This window comes from Arachis hypogaea, chromosome 1 (genome assembly GCF_003086295.3).
Source record: "Arachis hypogaea cultivar Tifrunner chromosome 1, arahy.Tifrunner.gnm2.J5K5, whole genome shotgun sequence".
Classification (NCBI taxonomy): domain Eukaryota; kingdom Viridiplantae; phylum Streptophyta; class Magnoliopsida; order Fabales; family Fabaceae; genus Arachis; species Arachis hypogaea.
In genome coordinates, this window is record NC_092036.1 from 5,337,244 (window position 1) to 5,357,723 (window position 20,480).

At 35.5% G+C, this 20,480-nt stretch overlaps 2 protein-coding genes across 5 annotated transcripts; both read left to right on the forward strand.

Annotated features, from left to right (window-relative positions):
• Positions 1 to 4,930: 4,930 nt before the first annotated feature.
• Positions 4,931 to 6,971, forward strand: LOC112792179 (uncharacterized). The gene is made up of 2 exons (XM_072236227.1): positions 4,931 to 5,275; positions 5,520 to 6,971. The coding sequence occupies exon 2, from the start codon at positions 5,692 to 5,694 to the stop codon at positions 6,769 to 6,771; it is 1,080 nt and encodes a 359-aa protein (XP_072092328.1). The 5' UTR covers positions 4,931 to 5,275; positions 5,520 to 5,691; the 3' UTR covers positions 6,772 to 6,971.
• A 1,773-nt stretch (positions 6,972 to 8,744) lies between these two features.
• LOC112791863 (serine/arginine-rich splicing factor SR45a) lies at positions 8,745 to 12,798 on the forward strand. 4 transcript variants are annotated; one of them, XR_011868161.1, is made up of 8 exons: positions 8,745 to 9,607; positions 10,560 to 10,582; positions 10,671 to 10,778; positions 10,901 to 11,009; positions 11,107 to 11,256; positions 11,407 to 11,507; positions 11,711 to 11,774; positions 11,891 to 12,798. XR_011868161.1 is itself a non-coding variant. In XM_025834876.3 (7 exons), the coding sequence occupies exons 2-7, from the start codon at positions 10,560 to 10,562 to the stop codon at positions 12,589 to 12,591; spliced, it is 1,155 nt and encodes a 384-aa protein (XP_025690661.1). In that variant the 5' UTR covers positions 9,331 to 9,607; the 3' UTR covers positions 12,592 to 12,798. The 4 variants fall into 4 exon arrangements, 2 of the variants coding, with proteins under 2 accessions (XP_025690661.1, XP_072064385.1); XR_003197294.3 differs by having other exon boundaries at positions 9,331 to 9,607; positions 11,407 to 11,504; XM_025834876.3 differs by lacking the exon at positions 11,407 to 11,507 and having other exon boundaries at positions 9,331 to 9,607.
• Positions 12,799 to 20,480: the final 7,682 nt, after the last annotated feature.

The window sequence follows — 20,480 nt, forward strand, 5'->3', positions numbered from 1 at the left end:
GTAAACTTTCTTTCTTTCCTTTCGCGCCTTCTTCGTCTTCATCCAACCCTTTCGTTTACCAGTGTTTGGCATGTCAAGACGTTCGCTTCTCCTCTATTGAAGACTCTCCCTTCGTTCTATTTCAAAGAAAAGTTAGTTTCTTGCTGCTATACTTTTTACAGTGTTCCTACTGTTATTATGATCTCTGCTTGCTGGACTAGGTGTTTATTGAGAGATTCTATGTAGCTTTCATATATCTTTGTTGTTACTTTCATTCTGTATGCATTAGGGACATTCGTTTTTTTTTTTCCTTAAAAAGATTATACCTTTTGTGGCTGTGTGTTGCTCTTTTTGAAGAAAACTGCCTCTTGTTTCGAACTTGTTTGTAATGATTCCTTTTCTTTTTGTGTAATGTAGGTATACTATCTTATATGTCTAGTTCCTCTGTTTTCAAAATGTCTTTGAGGGTTCCTGAGGATTTGTTGAGATGGGTAGATGCCTCAGTCCTTTGTGAAATTCCTTTAGTAGATAGCGTTTTGTGGATGAGTTTCGAAAGCACCATAGGCTCTGTATTTTTGGAGAGGACGAGGTAAAGTACGAGTTAGTTGCCCCCGACCCAGAGGACCGAGTATGCTTCGGCAGAGTTGTAGATTCTGAATCCCCCTTCATTTTTATGTATGATTGTCTTTTCACCCGACTTGGGGTGACGTTTCCTTTTTCTGATTTTGAAACTGAAGTCCTTTCTTACTGTAGAGTTGCTCCTTCTCAATTGCACCCTAATTCCCGGGGTTTCATGAAAATCTACCAGCTTGTCAGTCGCGAGCTTGATTTTCCGATTTCTTTAAGGATATTTTTTTCTGTTTCATCTTACTAAGCCTTTTAGCGCTGCTTCTAATAAAAATAAACAACAATGGGTTTCCTTCAAGGTCATTCAAGGTTGGAAAGTATTTTCTATTTTTGGCGAATCCTTCCACGATTTCAAGAATTTCTTTTTCAAAGTCCGAGCCGTAGAGGGTCACCATCCCTTTTTCCTAAACGAGAATAATAAGCCTCGCTTTCTATTATACTGGGTAGAGGCAGCCTTTGTTGAAAAATATAATTTAGTGGATTTGGATGAAGTCGAAGAAGCTGTAGTCGAATTCTTCCGAGAGGCTTAGGGATGGGCTCCGAACCTTGACACCAAAAACTTTTTTCTTGGGACCCCGAGCTATGTTCGTACCGAGCTAGGTAGCCTCCCTTTTTTTATTTGTAGATGAGTACTTATTTCCCCGACTTGTTTTTGATGTCCTTTCATTTCTTTTTGTAGAAAAAATGAAAAGCGAGTCTAAAGCATACCAGAAGGTTCAGGAGGCAAAGATAAACGCCCGTGCCCGAGCTGCAGGAGAGTAGCAAATCGAATACGTCCTCTCCGACCAAGTCTGACTCAGGGGCGTCTTCCTCTCAGATCAAGTCGGTAAACCCTCCTCTTTCTCCACCTCTTCCACCTCCTTCTTTAGTCCTTACTCCTCCAATTCCTCCCTTCTTGGAGCCGACCTCTAAAAAGAAGAAGACTTCAGAGTCCAGCATCGTTAGTATTGATGATGCTGGGTTTGATGGGGTGAAGTTTTGCGAGAGGCACGTTCTTCCTCATAGCTTTATTGCTATGGACGATGCTTCTATCAAAACTCACCTTAAAGTCTTAATTCGAGGGGGATCCAGACTGCTAGAGTATGTTCTGCCCTCCTTAAGGAGTTTGAAAAGGCTCCTCTAAATGCTACACAACATTTTTTGGAAGCCCTTTAGGCCGACGTGACCACTCTTAAGGAGGCTGACAAGGGATTGGAAGAGGAAAAAATAAGTTTGGAGGCTGAGCTCTTCAAAGCTCGGGATAAGGAGATGGAGTCTGCCGCTTCCTGTGCTTTGGCTGAGGGGTTGCTGAAGAAGTCTCAAGAGAATCATGCTAGGGTTTTAAGGGAGAATCTGGAGCTGAAAAGGGAATGGAGCAACTTAGGGAGAGTTATATAGATTTGGAGGAATCGGTTGTGGAAAGGACGGAGGAGGTGTTTAGAGTGTTGAAGAACCAGGTTCGGGTTATTGCTCTCGACCTTGACTTGTATCCCCTTCATCCTGATAAAGTCGTGATTGATGGGGAGATAATCTTTTCTCCTCGGCCTCCTACTGACTCGGAGCTAAAAACTGCAAGGCAACGCTTGGTGGAGTCTCCTTCCCGCGAAGTTGCCACCTCCTCGAAAGTCCCTCCGAGTTCTTCAGATCTACCGAGGTTGTTCCTTCTGAAGAGGTTCCTCCGAGCTCCCACCCTGATGATGATCCGAATCCTCTCATTTGTCCTATTTAATGTTTTTGTTAAGGCCCGGCTTGTGGGATCTTTTTTATGAACACTTTATGTATGTTTTGAATACTTTTAGTTTGTTTATTCCTGACTTTGATCCTTTAGAAAGGATTTTTTAACAACTGTTACTATGAGTGTTGATCTTTTAATGATAAGATCCTCTGGCTCATAGGTATGCTTAAAAAGATCTTTTAGCTACTGTCAAATTATGTTGGTGACTGTGGATGAGGCTTTTTATGAAGCCCTTTAGCATTCTATCCTTTATTCTTAGGATTCTTATAAGTTCATTTTCGTAGCATAGTTGACTACTTTGAACTATTTGTGAGGCTTTAACTTAAAGTCCTCTTTTAGGTGTCCTAAATTTTTGAAGGAGTGAGTTCTTTTATTATGAACGTCAACTCGTTTTGTTATTGAATTGTTTTCACAACTTAGGCTATTTTTACGATGCATTTTGTTCTATTTGGGCGTTTACCGACTTATAAGTCGTTTACTTCCGAGCTTCATATGATCGTCTTTTATACCCTCTTTACACCGACTTGTACCTCGTCGCTTCATCTTGCCGACCACATAGGTCAGGCAATGAATTTTTGCGTTTTTTCGAGCTTAAGTCAATGGAACTTTAAGAAAAAGAATTATTGTCATTAGTGAAACACGACTTTACAAAGATGCTTTGGCTACTAAGGGAATAAAATTCATTCCCGTAGCCCCTGTTTTGATGCCTCGTTAAAACTCCCTTCAAGAAAATCCTTCTTGGAAAAAATCATGAAGTCGAGAAAAAGAGTACATCAGGGAATGAAGCACGCTTCTAGCTATAATATCTCTTTAAATTGCAAGCATGCCACGACTTGGGGAGCTCGGCTCCATTCAGGTCAGACACCTTGTAGTAACCTTTTTCCAAGACTTCAGTTATCTTAGCTTGAAAGGCCCTTTCTAATTTGCAGCAAGCTTTCCTTCACCCGACTTGTTTACTCCGATGTCATTTTATATCAGGACTAAGTCATTTGTCACGAAGCTTCTTCGAATGACTTTTTGATTGTATCTACTTGTCATCCTTTGCTTTAACGCCACTTGTCTTATTTGTGCTTGTTCTCGGACTTCTGGAAGCCGTTCGAGTTCTTCTTTTGGGCTTGAACGTTTTTGACTTCATCATAAAATCTCACCATTGGACTTTGCTCATTGGTCTCTACTGGGATCATGGCTTCTATTCCATATGCAAGTCGGAAGGGTGTTTCTCCAGCCGTGGAGTGAGGTGTTGTTCTATAAGCCCATAGCACTTGAGGGAGTTCTTCGGCCCAAACTCTCTTTGCATCCTGCAACCTTTTTTTTAAATCTATCAATATGACTTTATTGACAGTTTTAGCCTGTCTATTGGCTTGAGGATGCTCTACTAATGTAAATTGATGTTTGATCTTCATGTTGGATAACAAGCTTCTGAATGTGGAGTCTGTAAACTGAGTACCATTAATCGAGTAATTATATTCCTGTACAGGAATTTTCCACTTTTCTGTGCTGTGATAGTGGCTAGTGGCTCTGCTTCAATTCACTTGGTGAAACCGGACGATGGGTAGGCTTATTTGTGAGGCCCAAGCACTCAAGGAGGGTGATCTCTGACTTGTTTTACGTCAGGGAGCCGCCGTCCGAGTTGTGTGTTGGAAAGGATGGCGGTGGTACCTGCAAGACACTCCAATGCCTAAGTCAGTAAGGGGTTAAGTAGGTTTAAGTGTATTGGAACTTAAGTATACTTGAGGGGTATCAGTGTATTTATAGGTGATGTACCAATAATCACCGCTGAAGTAGTTCCACTTCTGATGGTGGATAACCATCCCTTTATCTTAGGGTTATTGAGATCTCTCTTCTAGAAAAAGGTGAGAGATTTAAGGAAGCAATTGCTTTGTGGATGAACATAAGCTGCCCGTATTCGTCGAATCCGACCTCCTACAAGAGGTCGAAAACACATTAAAGGCCACTCCCTTTATTGGGCCTTTCGGCTTTATTGGGCCAGGGTATGAACACCAACCATCAAATATTAGCTATCCAGCTTCTGGTAATAACAATCACCGTCGATATTTTTAATTTTCTTTGTTTAAGAAATTTTCAAATTGGTTAGAATATTCATCAGAAAAAGATAATGCTTTATTGTCTGCCTTGCTACTTGTTTGGTAAACTTTATGGTGCTCGCAACGATGGAAAAAAATGCATTTTCATAATTAGAGTTTAGTAATTGGAAAAATTAAACAATCCAGTGAATTGTGTATTTGTATGTCATGAGGGTTCTATTTTTAATTCTCTCTATAATTTATGTGTGAAATTTTATGATGATTTAATGGCTCAATCTAAGCATATAGATAAAGTTCTTGATAGGCATAGTGATAAAAGTATTGCAAATAAACATTTATTAATGCTATTCAATGGCTTGCATTTTAAACATGTGCATTTAGACTTCTGTAGTCAAAATGTTAATAATATTGTTTTTGAAAATATTTTTGGAAATACTCAATATATATCTTTTGATGTTCAAAAATATATATTGCATATCTTTACTAAAAAAATGAGTACAACAATTCGAAAAGAAATTGATAATTCTAAATTTTGTATCGATTTCAATGAGAAATCAATTAAAGTGAAGTCAACTCTACCAACTAGTTAAAAAATAGATCTATTAAAAAAAATAAAAATAAAATAACTTTCTACTATCCTCATTTTTGAATTTCAAAATAAAAAATAAAAAAGAGTTGACAATTAGCTTATATTGTAATTAATTCCTAGATACTGTTACTTCATCCCGCACAAAAATTTCTCCCCAAGAGGGTTAGGGCTCACAAATCACCATTAACGTCGCAGAGGTAAGCCGAGTCGAGTCTAAGAGGTTGCATCCGCCGTCATCACAGCCGATTCTGTCTGAGCTTGGCGACCTCTGCGAACTCAGCCTCTTCATCACCATCACTACTCCTACTCTTTGGTTTAAGGGTAACTTTAATTCTTCTTTTCCTATTTCATATTCACATTCCAAGTTAGTAGAGAGAAAATTGATCTTGCGCTTCAAATCCATTGTTCTCTTTTTGTGCATCTCGGTGACTCATTTATTCGGAGCTTGTTTAAAGGTTCTGGCATTGTGTTTACAAATTATACTAATTAGAGGCTTAATTGTGTGAAAGATTCTGTAGATTCCTTGATCTGTGCAATGATAACGCCTAAATTTTTTTCTTTCTAGGGTTTAGTTTTTAAGGAACATCAAGGGCGTTCACTTTGGAAAATTTGCCACCAACAAACAGGTTTTAGTTTGAATTGGAAAGTTGTGTGACTTTCTCAAATCCCAATATCATCAGTACATTGAGATCTACAAATTCAGGGAACTTTCTGGTTTTCTGGTTTTTACTTCTTAAATGGAGAATTCTTGTGACGTCTGTGGAAGCGTTGCGCATCAATCGAATCGTTGCTCAAATATTTTTGCTCGTTGTAGTATCTGCCAAAGTGTTGCACATCAAACTGGTGTGTGTCCACTAATTTTTGATTGCTGCAATATATGTTCAAGTTCTGAGCATAAAACATGTTCTTGTCCATTATATACACCTGAGAATTTATCCAAATACTTGTGTAGAGCTTGCAAAAGAGGCATATATCCTACATGTTTTTGCCAAATCATCTCTGATACCTGTAGTATATGTGGAAGCATTATGCATCAAACTGATGCCTGTCCAATCATTTTTCCTTGCTGTGATATATGTTCAAGTTCTAAGCATCCAACATGTTCTTGTCCGTTACATGCACCTGGGAATTTTACATCCAAATACTTCTGTAGAGCTTGCTTTGGAAGCCTACATCCTTCATGTATATGTCCTTATTATGGTCCTCATTATGATGAACAAAAGGGTAAAGCTCGGGACAATGAAGTGGTAGTGGCACCAAATGAGGAATCAAGTAAAGTTAGAATTTGTGGAAGCGTCGCGCATCAATCGAATCGTTGCTCAAACATTTTTGCTCGTTGTAGTATCTGCCAAAGTGTTGCACATCAAACTGGTGTGTGTCCATTAATTTTTGATTGCTGCAATATATGTTCAAGTTCTGAGCATAAAACATGTTCTTGTCCATTATATACACCTGAGAAGTTATCCAAATACTTGTGTAGAGCTTGCAAAAGAGGCATTTATCCTACATGTTTTTGCCAAATCATCTCTGATACCTGTAGTATATGTGGAAGCATTATGCATCAAACTGATGCCTGTCCAATCATTTTTCCTTGCTGTGATATATGTTCAAGTTCTAAGCATCCAACATGTTCTTGTCCGTTATATGCACCTGGGGATTTTACATCCAAATACTTGTGTAGAGTTTGCTCCGGAAGACTACATCCTACATGTATATGTCCTTATTATGGTCCTCATTATGATCAACAAACGGGTAAAGCTCGAGACAATGAAGTGGTAGTGGCACCAAATGAGGAATCAAGTGAAGTTAGAAAATAAGTAAATTCTTCTAGAGGACAACTTAATTCCTGCATATTGATCTCTAAAAGGATGTGGACAAAACCACCAATAACTCCTTTCTGGTGTTTTCTTTTTAGTTTTTTTTTTATCATATATATTATGTACAAGATTGGCACTTCTCATTCTATAGTATTTTAAAAGATGCTGAACAGCACTCCTTCTACGGGAGCCTTCAAAAAGTTGTTCTTTCATGTTAAATTAGTGAAGGAGAATGAAAGAATCATGATGCCATTAATTGGAAAGTGGTAACATGACCAACTTTGTTACGTTAAAGCAAAGTACTACCCCATGCTGAACTTAGCAGATTTCCCATAACCTATTTTTCATTCTAGACCACCCTTTTCTACTATTTTTTTTGTCCTCCAATAGAGAATTTCTTTATGCCCGTGATTGGGTGTTGTGCCAGTTTCTACATCCATGAAGTTGCCATATCTTACTTTTAAATACTGACCAGGAGGTGTCGTAGCCAAGCCAATGGATTTACCTTTAAAAGAAGAGTAAAGTATCGTTTTTGTCCCCAACGTTTGGGGTAAGTCCTATTGATGTCCCTAACGTTTAAATCGTCCTATTTGTATTCCTAACGTTTATAAAAGTGATTCAATGTTATCTTACTATCAATTATACTAACAAATCAGATTATATTTTTCAATTATTCTCACTTGGATGTATTCATTCTCAATTAGGTTTCACTTGGATGTGTTCGATTTTAATATTATACCCACTATTTGTGTTTAGATTCAATTATGTCCCTAGAAAAGTGAATTATGTAAATGTTGTAGGAATTAGTTTCAACTTTTGATAAGCTATTTTTTTGAAATAGATCATCGATTCTATCCCAGACATTTGTATTCTAACTTCAAGAAGAGATTTTTAAAACTCAAACTAAAGCATTCATGATGTGTAATTGACGGCAGGATAACATTGAATCACTTTTACAAATGTTAGAGATACAAATAGGATGATTTAAACGTTAGGGACATAAATAAGATTTATCCCAAAGGTTGGGACAAAAACGATATTTTACTCTTAAAAGAATTTTCTTGCAAGTCGTATCATGAATCTCTCAATATATATAGGGAATTGGAATTGCAATAGCATTAAGTCAAAAATTAATACCTCCCATCCAGCTGCTTATAGATACAGTGGTATGTACCAAATACAAAGTGCTAAATTTTTTCCTTCCCTTTGTATAACAATATTAAGAATTTTTATTATCTCGTATCCTTCACCAAGTTGGGGGATTCTTGCTAAAGAACAAACATGATTTCTCCAAATTTACTTTTTTAGTCAATGATGTGTTGATAACATTGAAAAATCTGCATCAAGGATTGTATTATCAACAATCATTAGTTGAGTAATCAATAATCATTGACAAGCTCCGTTCAATATTAGACCCAAAAAAAGGTTGGAATCCATAGGACTATAGGAGGATTGGGGATAAGAGCCCCTATGCAGGAACTTTGAAATGAATGAAGCCATTCTCTCGTCCAACAAATTTTAACTTGTATTTCAAATTATCATTATTTTATTTTTATTTATAATATTTAAAGGTTATATTAAAATAAAAAATAAAAATTCACATATAATTATTTTTACATAAAATTATTAATTAAAAATTGTTTAACATATTTAATTAAATTATTTAATAATTTATAACTATTAATCTTACATAAAAATAATTACATTCAAGTAGTGACCAAAATAAAAATATAATTACATATATCGTTTTAAGCACATCCACGAAAATATGTAAATATTGCTCCATGGTCATAGACCATCTTTGTTCTTCGCTTTTTTAGTGGCACCATCAAATCAATAAAATCACTATCGAATGGTCTCAAATCTCAACCTTCAGCGCAAAGAATCACATTCGCCAAACACGTGGCTATTCTAATGGCCTCAAATTATGCGAACCCATATTCCCATAACACTGAACAGAGCATCATACATTCACAATGGAGGAACACTTTTTTCTTTTTTCTTTTTTTTTTCAGTCTGAAAAACAATCACTCTATTTTATAAAGAAACGCCCATTTTTGTCCATTATGGTCATTTGATTCAGTTTGTACTTTGTAGTGTTAAAATTTTATAAAAATTAAACATACTACAATATTTTTTAATTATAATTACAATTATTTACTTTAAAATAAATACCTAACTTAGCTAACTGTTGATCTATAAATTATAAATTATAGTATATATAAAACAATTTTAACACTTATTTAAATAGAGAAATAAACTAATTATTCGATCAATTTAAGTTAGTTATTGTCATGTGTTTTTTAATTTATCTTCTCATATTTTTTTCCCTTCATCCGTGTATTTTATTAGTATCTTATTTTTGAAAAATGAAAATTGTTATTTGTTAGTTTGTTCTTTTTTTCAGATTTTAAATCTTGTTGTTAATAGAAAAGATTATGTAATTGTAATGTAAAAAAAAAAATTTGATCAATATTAAAGTCCAATATATTTTTTTGGTGACTATATTAAAGTCCAATATGAAATAGGATAATTAACCCCTCTAATTGAAAAAAAAAAAAAAACGAAAAGTAGTTTCCTAACAAAAAGGGCACGCACTCGAAGGAATAAAAGTCTGTTTAATTACGGTTTGGCGTCCGCTTCTCCAGAAACTTCTCCCTTGACAAATCACCACCTCACACTTTTCCCTTCTATATAAACCCTTTCAACACAATCATTATTTTCCTTCCCAAAACGCACTCACATCGTGTCGTTTACTTTGAGAGAGCACTGCGCAGGCGATTTCTGTGGTTTCGGAAAGTTCGACTCGTCGTTTTTGTCTCTTGCGGTTCATAAGGTATTGGAACTTGTTTTTCTTTGTTTTTCCTTTTAATCTGTTTGTTTGAAGTTGCGTGAGATATTCAAACTTGTTCTCCGCGTGGATTTGAAGATTTTATTATACGAACATTTCTGTTGTTGTTGAACTCGATGGTGGTAGATCACTTTATCTGTTTTCAATTTTGATGATAATTTGTGTGGTTGTGTTTGAAATTGAGTTGGTTTTGAGGAAGGAGAGATTGAAGAAAGGCCTTTTTTCTCTTCGCTGAATTGATTTTCTTATACTTCAAACGTCATAACCTTTGATGCAGGGAGATCGTTGAGTTTAATTCTTTTAGATGTATTGTTGATTTTGTGTTTTTAGTTTGTTCATTCTTGTCAAATTTAAATTTGTTATTAGAAAAGAGTAGAAGCTGAATCGGATCTTCGAAGTTGAAATAATAGTGTTGTATAGCTGAATAATTTTAGATTCCTCCCAAATATGTTGTTGGATTTGAAATTGATTGTGAGAAATTGAAGGAAGATTGGTTTGAAATTTCCCCCTTTTTTTAAAGCTGCGATGGACTGATCGTTGTTGCGTTGATGTTTGATTGTATAGCTAGAATTTATATTAGATCTAAGAAAGGCAATTGGATTAAGATTGACTTCTATAGTTCTAAGTTCTATTTTAAATTTAATCGACTTTATGACATCCTTGATTCCAAATGAGTACTTCATAATTTATAGACTGACAGGAAGGATATCGGCAGATTGATTAAGTTATTTCATAATTATTGAAGGATAATATTTCCTTAAATTTTTTTGTTTTTAACTTTGCTTTTATGCATATGAAAACTCACTCTTCTGATTATTATGATTATCAATTATGATATATTTTTGTGGATAGGCCATTAGCTATGTTCTAATTTAATAGTACTTTTTTTTTTATAATTGCTAATTCTTTTTATTATTTTGCTTATGAATCATTGCAGATGTCTTACTCAAGGAGATCAAGGTTAGATGTCCACCTGTGTTTTATTTTGCTATTTTCCGTGTTGGAAGCGTTCTTTTTCCCCTTTAAGTGTTCTTCTTTTGTTTCATAGGTATTCTCCTTCTCCTTCCCCATCCCCATACAAGGGGTACAGCAGGTACAGCAGGTCCTTATCCAGGTCTCTTTCAATGTCAAGATCAAGATCGAGAAGCCGTTCAAGGTTGGGACTTGATTTTTTATTCGAGTTTGTTTGTGAACTTCTTCGCTGACAAACAGTATCACGATATTATCTGGTTCTGCAATTTTGGTTTAATCTTGTATGCTCTTTTCCTGTTGGTTTAGGAGCGTCTCAAGTGATGCAGAAAATCCTGGAAATAACTTGTATGTGACTGGATTATCTCCTAGGATCACCAAGAGAGAACTGGAGAAGCATTTTGCAGCTGAAGGAAAGGTATGCACTCAGCTTATTCTAAAATAGTCTTTCTGTAGAGATTTATGTTGCCTGCCAACTGTTTTTTAATCTTCCTTTTTGTTTCTGTAATTCTTAGGTCATAGATGTACATCTTGTAGTTGATCCGTGGACAAGAGAATCACGTGGGTTTGGCTTTGTGACAATGGCAAATCTTGAGGATGCTGATCGGTGTGTGAAATATTTAAACCGCTCTGTACTTGAAGGGCGTGTAATCACAGTGGAGAAGGTATATCTTTTGGTCAATGTTTTAATTTTTTTTAATTTGGCTTTTACATGCTCTGAATTTTTTACCCCTAATGTTGAAAAGAGATATGGATGATTTGCTTCATTAAGTTCTTTCGAGTTTTGAAAGTTTTGTGCCTCTTTCCCTTTGAAGTTTCTGTGGCAGCAGGTTAGCTGTGTGAAGCAGCTCTTCATCAAACTCTCAAATCACAACTAACCAAACAAATCATCAACAAGTATCAGATCATTGGGGTTGTATGCCCTGCATATCTCTCTTCTTGCATTTATATCTTTTGTTCATTATATTTCTTTTATTATCCTTCTTACCGCAAGCTTGTGTTGTGATTTTCGTTTTGGTTGAAGACATAACTTTTTGAATATCTGTTGCTGTTATATTTGCTTTCCTACTTTCTTCCTAGACGTCCCTAGTCTCATGCTGATATCTGCATTCATTGCAGGCCAGAAGGCGACGTGGCCGAACCCCAACGCCTGGAAGATATCTTGGGCTAAGGACTATTCGAGGTGTGTTTAACTAATCTATCTCGTTATTTTTTTTTCCTTCTCCTTTTTTTTTTCATTTTTTTAAATCGGGCATGATTATTCTTATTTTTGCTGATACATGTCTCCATTTATTCCAGCACGCCGTCGCTCACGCTCACCAAGCTACTCTTCTCGGCGCTCTCCTAGCTATTCCCCCTACCGAAGAAGCTATAGTCGTTCGCCATATTCTCCAGACCGTAGTAGGAGTCCCTCTTATTCTCCTGACTATCGCCGTAGAAGGTCTTACTCTCCTGACTACCGGCGAAGGAGGTCTTACTCTCCATATTACTACAGTCGACGCAGGTCCCCATATTCTCCATATTATAGTCGTCGCAGGTCGTATTCGCGATATGATCGTTACGAGCGGCGGAGGTCATATTTGCGGTCTCAATCCCCATACAGCAGGTCACCTGTCAGTTATCGTGACAGATCATACTCTCCCTATGACTCAAGGTATGACTCGCCTGATGATCGCTATTACAGAAGGCACCACAACAGGTCAGTTTCTCCAAGTGTCTCCCCTCCCCCAAGGCGAAGGTCGAGGAGAAGCTACTCGCGGAGTGTCACTCCTGTTCGAATGAGGAGCTGCTCTCGAAGCATCTCTCCCCGACGCAGCAGGAGGAGCTACTCACGAAGTGTTTCTCCACCAAGGAAAAGTTCTGGGAGGAGCCATTCAAGAAGCTCTAAAAGGAGTGGTGGTTATTCCAAACTTAGTAGGAGCCCAAGTCCAAGTGTGAGTGCAAGTTCAAGATCATTTTCAAGGTCCAACACTCCTGGATCTGCTTCTCCTTCAACTTAGATATATCATACATCCTAGATGAACCTAATATGTTAGGGAAGAATATCATAGATATGTAGTTCTAGAATGAGGCTTTTGTTGCTGTTTATGTTCGTGATTTGTGTGACATTTGAAGATGCTCATATTATGTGGATTTTCGCGTGTAGTGAGTGCTGAAGATATCACTGGCAAACGTAATTTTAATATCAGAAAAGCCTGATTTTACAAGGTTGGAACTGGGAACTCGGTTACTTTCAAAACAAAATGATTAGCTGGGGATTCAGAATTGAGGATAAATTAAAAACGTCCAAGAAAAGGTTTGCGTTAATCGTTAATATAGCAATATTAATCCAAAATAGTAAATGCTTTACCAAAATTTATAAAGGATGAATCTAAAAAGTTTATTAACAAATTAATGGGTCCAGGAAAATCGAATTTAAAAATTCTTAATAAATATAAAATTGTCATATAAATTTTGGGTGCATATCTGTAGGCTAAATGTAAGCTTTTAATTCGTATGAGACCATCTCAAATCAGTTCTCATTCAATTGGTTTTTTTTTTTTTTTTTGAAACAAGTGAGTTCAACACAATAAAACAGAGTGACAAAGTCACAAACAAAATCTCAAACATAAAAAAAATCAATCAAAATCTGAAAACAATCCTTAGTATTATCTTTGGCAATGTCATCAATAACCAAAATGATTTATATTACACCATTTTTTGTAGCTGGTAAAAAATTTGAGAAATACTTCTTCTACTCTTCTCTAGCCATGCATTCCAAATAACTTTCGATCCATCTTTTAATCAAATTTCCAAAAATTCTTCCAAAAATTCTTCAAGTCATTTTACACTCAATAGAACTTTATCAATACGACTGCAGGAGCGGCTTCTAAACCAAGTAAATTTTCGATCATTCAACGGTAGGTTCACTAACTGCATATCTTGATCTCAATCCTTGAACTCTTTTGCCGATGCTGCAACCTGTCCAGATCTTTTGTCTCTTCAATTTGTATAACTTCATTAAAGTCGACCTCGACCTAACCCAACTACAAAACTCAGTTCCTCCCATACAGTCAGTTTCTCTAATTTAGTATGAGCATCGTATACTAAATAGAACATACAATTGAACTCATTTTTTAACAGTACTCCTTTAACATAACCATATTTTTTCTTTGTGACAAATATTTATTTTAAATTGCATGTCATCCCACATTAATAATAGACCCCCGAATGTGCCTGCCGACTCTACAAATTCCCACCCTACAGCATCGCTCTTCCAAATACGCACTACATCAAACTTAGTCACAATTTGCATCTTAGTTTCAATCAACCCTAACATATTCACTTTTGCTTCTTTTTTAGTTCTTTCACCATACTCAATTTTCTAACACCCCCTAACCCTTTAATAATTCGAGAACTAAAAATTATTTTAAAACTGTTTTACACACCTTTTTAAAGATTTTTTGGTTTGCATCTTCGTGTCTTTTTTCTGTTTTGCTAATCTCCTCTTCTGAGCTAATGCCTCATTTTGTTCTTGAAGAATTGCCATGATATCATCTTCATCGTTGTACTGCACGGCTCCTGATTTAACAGCCAGCTTCCAGGTCTTCCTATTTTTCAGCATCTGCTCCTCTCGTTCCAAATTCTTATCATCATTGTTTTCCGGATTTTCAACACTAACGTCCCCGGCACTCCCAGTCTTGATACTGCCTTTATCAACCCCCGCACCGTTCAAAGTTAAACCGTCTACAGGTGCGTCATCTCCACCTATAACAGGACCAACTTTCGGACCATCAGTATTTTTCCGAGGCACTAGACAATGCACCGCCGCTTCCATGTCAACATCGCCGTCCATGGAAGAACGTAACCCCGCCATCGCCCGCGTTGAGCAATACCCTGATGAAGACACAATCTCCAATTGTATTTTAAGCATATAATTTTTATTTTTTGTCCGTAAAATTTTAAAAAGCTCAAAAATTACTCAAATATTTATTCTTTTTTTAGAGGAGTGTTAAGGATCAGTGAATTTTGTAATTTGTATCAATTAGTTATTATTGATGGTTTTAATGGTGTGAGATTTCATCTAATAATATGAAATTACTCATTTTTTATAGTTAAGTGCTGATTAAATTTTAATAAAAATGTTGGTTCTCTAATTTTTTTTAATTTTTTTTTAATTTTAAATATATTTCAATTACATCCTTGATAGGGGTGGCAGTGGGGCGGGTAGGGGCGGGTTTTTGCCCTACCCGACCCCGCCCCACCGTCCTGACAGGCATATACTACCCGCCCCCATAACTACCTGCGGGTAGTAAATAGCAGAACCCGCACCCGCCCCTGCGGGTACCCGCTCACCCCGACCTGCCCCTGTAAAAATTAAATATTTTAATTTTTACCTATTCATATATAAATTAAGACAAAAATTTAAAATTCATAGATAAATTAAAATACAAACATAAAATTCATACAATGTCATTAGCTAAAATAACTTGAAATTAAAAAAAAGATATTGTTAGATCACTACAAATTTAACACCATAATAAAGAAATTACAATATTAGATATAAAATGATCTTCAACCTTTATTCTTGATCACTTTCAACATCTTCATCATCATTAAAAGTTTGCAAATCAAGATTTAAACCTGAAAATTAAAAGAGATAACAATTAACAAATTAATTGGTACTATGAAAAAAATTAACATAAATGAAGATTAATCAATATATCACCTTTACTTCCCAAAGGTGCCCACAACCAACTTTGGCCACACATCAAAGCTTCAATTATGTCTTGTTTGAGTTTTGCACGATGAGAAGAAATCACACGACCACTTGTACTAAAAGCAGATTCAGAGGCAACAGTGGACACCGGAATAGCATATATATCCTTAGCTATTTTTGCAAGAACTTTAAATTTTATCTGATTGTTCTTCCACCATTTCAAAACATTAAAGTTAGGATCATTTGGAGGATGAATTTCCGCCTCAAGATAATGATCAAGCTCAACATTCACATATGAACTCCTTGTCATTTTTCTTCTTTTAAAATACACCATATAATCATCACCCCCAAATGAACTTGCATTTCCACTTTCATTAAGTTCTTTTGTACCAACACCAACACCGATATGTGACACATCAGAACTCATTTTTTGAGTGTATTCATTAGCCAACTCATTATACAACTGATGAATTCTATCAACTTGCTTGGAGCATTCTGTTGGATCTGGATATATTTTTCAAATTGAAACTCAACCCTAATCATCTTGTACCTAGGGTCTAAAACAGCAGCAACACCCATAATGCCATGAATTTCATCCCAATACTTTTCAAATTTCTTCTTCATGTTAAATGCCATATTAGCAATTAACGGATTAGTAGAAATTTCCCATTCATCAAATGACACTTTTATTTTACAAACCAAAGTAAAATAAAGATTAGCAGTCGAAAATTTAGACCCAGAAAACAGTTGAGTAACATCATAAAACAATTTTAATCTGTCACATATTTCCTTCGCAAGTTCCCATTCCTCATTACTTGGCACAATTTTATATTGGGGTTCCTTCTGCCTTAACCTAGGAAAGACAGCTTTATACAACAAAGCAATTTCTAACATCAAATAAGTTGAGTTCCATCTAGTTGGGCAATCAAGAACTAATTTCCTAGTAAATGAGATCGCTGTTTTAACACACCAACTCACAAAAGTTTCGGTCCTTTTCTGTGTTGCAGTCCAATACAATACACTACTACGAATCTTTTCTATACTTTTCCTAACAATACTTAAGCCATCCTTCATAATCAAATTCAATATATGAGCACAGCAACGCATATGTAACAATTTACCCCCCAACATCAAGAATGAAGAATCCAAACGTTCCAACAGTCCATCTATCATAGCATCATTAGTAGAACAGTTATCCAATGTAATAGTGGACAATTTTCTATCAATGTTCCATTCTAACAATATTTTTATCAACGTTTCAGTGAGAAATTCACTTGTATGAGGACAAGGAACATAACAAAAGCTGAAAAGATTAACAAACATGCATGCATTTTTAGATTAACCTAGCTCAACATATGAAAACAACACAATGTATAAAAGTTTATAAAATATTTAAAGTACCTCAATAGGCGCATATGCAACTTCCATGAAGTATCAATATAGTGAGCTGTGACAACCATGTATCCTTTTTCTTGGTTGGAAGTCCACATATCACTAGTTATTGCAACTCTACTATCATTTTCATCTAGTTGAAGGGTTAACTTCCGCTTCTCGTCCCCATACATCTTCAAGATGTCTTTTCTGATAGTGTTTCGACTAGGCATTTTAAAAGTTGGTTGCATTGAAGCAAAAGCTCGCCTCAATCCATGGTGGTCCACACAACTCATAGGATACTCATGCAAAATAATCATTTTAGCAACACATTTTCTTGTAAATGAAGGATCAAACACAAAACCATCTTCATTCACTTTTTGCTTTTGTGATTGTTTTGACAATGATTCAACAATTGATGATTGCCTAGAGTTTGCCACCTTTATTCTCTTGCAATATCGATCCACATGGTTCCGCAATGACTTGGTACCATTCCTCGGATTTGCACTAAGCACAGTCTTGCAAAAGTTCATGATATTAACATTTCACTTAAGGTGGACCATAATCATATAAAAGTTCATGATAAAGAAGAACCAAGATAAAAGCTACAAACTTTAGCACCAAAAAGGAAAAGGGTCATCATTAGAAATGTTAATACTTACTCCAAGAATGCAGTACCAATCAATGAAAGGTGTGATGATTGGATTTTTGACGGTTTAGAATTCACAAATAAATTCTCGTTGCAAGTATAGTTTCTAAACCAACAATAATCCTTTCATATAAAAGATTGTTTGTCACAAGTAACAAACCCCTAAGTTTATAAACCGAAGTATTCAAACCTCGGGTCGTTCTCCCTAGGAATTACAATAAAGTGTCTTGTTATTGGTTGTGAGTTATTTTGGGGTTTTGATATGAAGCATGAAAGATAAATGACAAGAAAGTAAACTAGGGCCTAAAAAGGTCTTGGCAAGGGTTGGTGGTCAAGGATCTCTATCCTAATCACTAACCACAATATGAGAATTGGCAAGGATTAATCTCATTAAATCATCCTCTAACTAGTAGTAAAGGAAAGTCAAATGAGCTATATCAATCCTAGTCCATAAGTCCTAACTCTCCACTAATTCAATTAGTGAGAACTAGAGTAAATGGCTCCCAATCATCAATCACTTAACAAACATATCAAGGCATCTAATGGAATCAAGGAGAATTAGATTTAGCTATTTTAAGACCTAAAAAGCATGTTTTCACTCTTAAGCACAATTAAAGGAGAAGTTATAAAACCATGCTATTTCAATGGATAAATGTGGGTAAAAGGTTATAAAATCCCCTAAAATCAATACAAGATAAACCCTACAAATGGGGTTTATCAACCTCCCCACACTTAAACCAAGCATGTCCTCATGCTTAAACCAAGAATGAAGTAAGGGTATGGCATTTATTCAATGGAAACTAACTAAATGCAATCTACCTATATGCGACTATCTAAATGAATGCAATTGCTTGGTCAAAATAAATCATTTCCCAAGAAGCATATATGCACAAGGGCTAAGGACTAGCAAGTCTAATCCACAATTGAATTGAGTTATTAAATATTTTTACAAACTTGCATGAAAATTATGATCATAGGTGAAAACATGTAATTGAGCATCAAACCCTCACCGGATGTGTTTGCACTCTATTCGCTCAAGTGTTTAGGGTTGATTCACTCAATTCTCTCCTAATCATGCTTTCTAAGATTTTTTTTTTCTTCTAACAATCGACATATATTTCATGCATGCATACAAGTATCATGAGGTCTTTTCTTTGGTTGTAATGGGGCTAGGGTCAAGGTAAGGATGCATATTTGGTCAAGTGAGCTTGAAATTTAAATCTTTGATAAGCTTAAACTTCCCACCTAACCTATGACATTCTATTCAATTAAGTTCTAACCTAACCACCCATTTTTTACTTTTTCACATACTCATGTATTTCCTTTTCATTTCACAACACTTATGCATTGATTTTATTGAGCTTCGCTTTGGGGCATTTTGTCCCCTTTTTATTATTTTTCTTCTCTTTTTTTTTCTTCCTTTTTCTATTTTTTTCTTTTCTTTTCCATATTGTTTTTTTCTTTTTCTTTTGTTTTTCTCATTATTTTTCTTTCTATATACAAGAGCATCAATGCATAAGGTTTTACATTTGATCAATACATGAGTATGTACCCAATTCCCAATATTTTCAATAACAATTCAAAATACCCTTTTATTCACCCAATGTCCCAAGGTTCCCACACTTGAATGATACTCACACACACTAGCCTAAGCTAATCAAAGATCCAAATAAGGACTTTTATTGTTTTCCGCTTTAAGGCTTGTAATGTGCTAAATTAAGAACAAAGTGGGTTAATCGCAGGCTCAAATATGGCTAACAAAGGAAGATAAAAGGTAAGGCTATTTGGGTAAGTAAGCTCAATGAAATGATGGCCTCAATCATATAAATGCATGAATACACAAAATAATGGACATAAAGAATCAAACAAATCAAAGATTACAATCATAGAAAGAGAATAATGCACACAAAAAGGAAAATAAGTGGTTATAAGATGTAACCACACCATTAGGCTCAAATCTCACTTGCTTGTGTTCTTAGCTCAAAAACATGATCCACAATATATATAATTCAAGCAAGTTCTATGAAAAGTTTTTACTCAAATCAATTGAGGTGCCCTATAGATAGAAATCTTGAAAAAATTTCATTATTTTGACTAAGCTTATTGTGTATATGTATGCAAAAATAAGAAAAATGCAAGTAAAAATCCTAAAAACCTAGAATGAAATGCAAAAGTGTTGGGATTAGAAACTTGTCACCCAAAATCGCCGACCGGTCGGACGACCTCCCCACACTTAAAAGTTTGCACCGTCCTCGGTGCACTCAAAGATGAGCAAGGGGGTACGGCGACTCTCCGGATTGCTGCGTGTTCTTAGGCTTGCTTCCGTTATTGCTTGTGGTGCATTCGTCATGAAAAAACAAAAATATACCACCATAAGATGAGAAGATATAAAAGCAAGGAAGCATACATTGTTGGAATGAGGTAAATCACTAGAATTGAGTGAGTGAATAAGTTGTGACATGTATGACAAATAAGTGTGTGAAATCTAAATTGCGCGGTTTAGAACACACATTAGTATAAAGAGCTATGTCACAAAAGAAGCATGCACTTCACTTATCCTAGTGTGCTTGAGATGCTCTAAGTGAACTTGTAAGGTAAGACAAGCATTAAAGAAGCAAGAAAGCATTCAAGTCAAACATATGGATGAATATGATCATGAACACAATGCATTAAGGTAAATGCATAACATCATCTATCAAGAGGTTGCCTAATCAAGGAAAAGGATCCAAATCACATGATGGCTAGCTACAACATGCAATTCAAAAGAGTTATAAGCTCGAAGGCAATTCTCATCACTTGGTATTTGTCAAAAGGTAGGCGTGAAGAACTCAAAACCAAGTAGCAAAATATAACCTCAATCATAGAATCCAACAAAGATTATAAACATAGTGATGTTAAGAAAACATCCATTTTTAATACTCAGCAGCAATTAATAGTAAACAAGAATAGCAATCCAACACTTACAATGAGAAAGAGAAAATGAAATGAAAACTAACTAAAACTAACTAAGCAACTAACTAACTAACTAATTAACCAACAAACTAACTAATAACTAATTAACTAACTAAAATAGATGGTTGTCAATGGTGTTTGGAAGTGTTGAAGGAAGGGTAGGAGGAGGGAAGAAGAAAAGATAAAGAAAGAAATGGAAAGAGGAGAAAAAAAGAAGT

Coding starts and splice junctions, on each gene's coding strand:
- LOC112791863 (XM_025834876.3), top strand. CDS start 10,560: ATGTCTTACTCAAGGAGATCAAG. Junction 10,583..10,670: donor TCTTACTCAAGGAGATCAAG/GTTAGATGTCCA, acceptor TTTGTTTCATAG/GTATTCTCCTTCTCCTTCCC. Junction 11,010..11,106: donor ATTTTGCAGCTGAAGGAAAG/GTATGCACTCAG, acceptor TGTAATTCTTAG/GTCATAGATGTACATCTTGT.
- LOC112792179 (XM_072236227.1), top strand. CDS start 5,692: ATGGAGAATTCTTGTGACGTCTGTGGAAGCGTTGCGCATCAATCGAAT.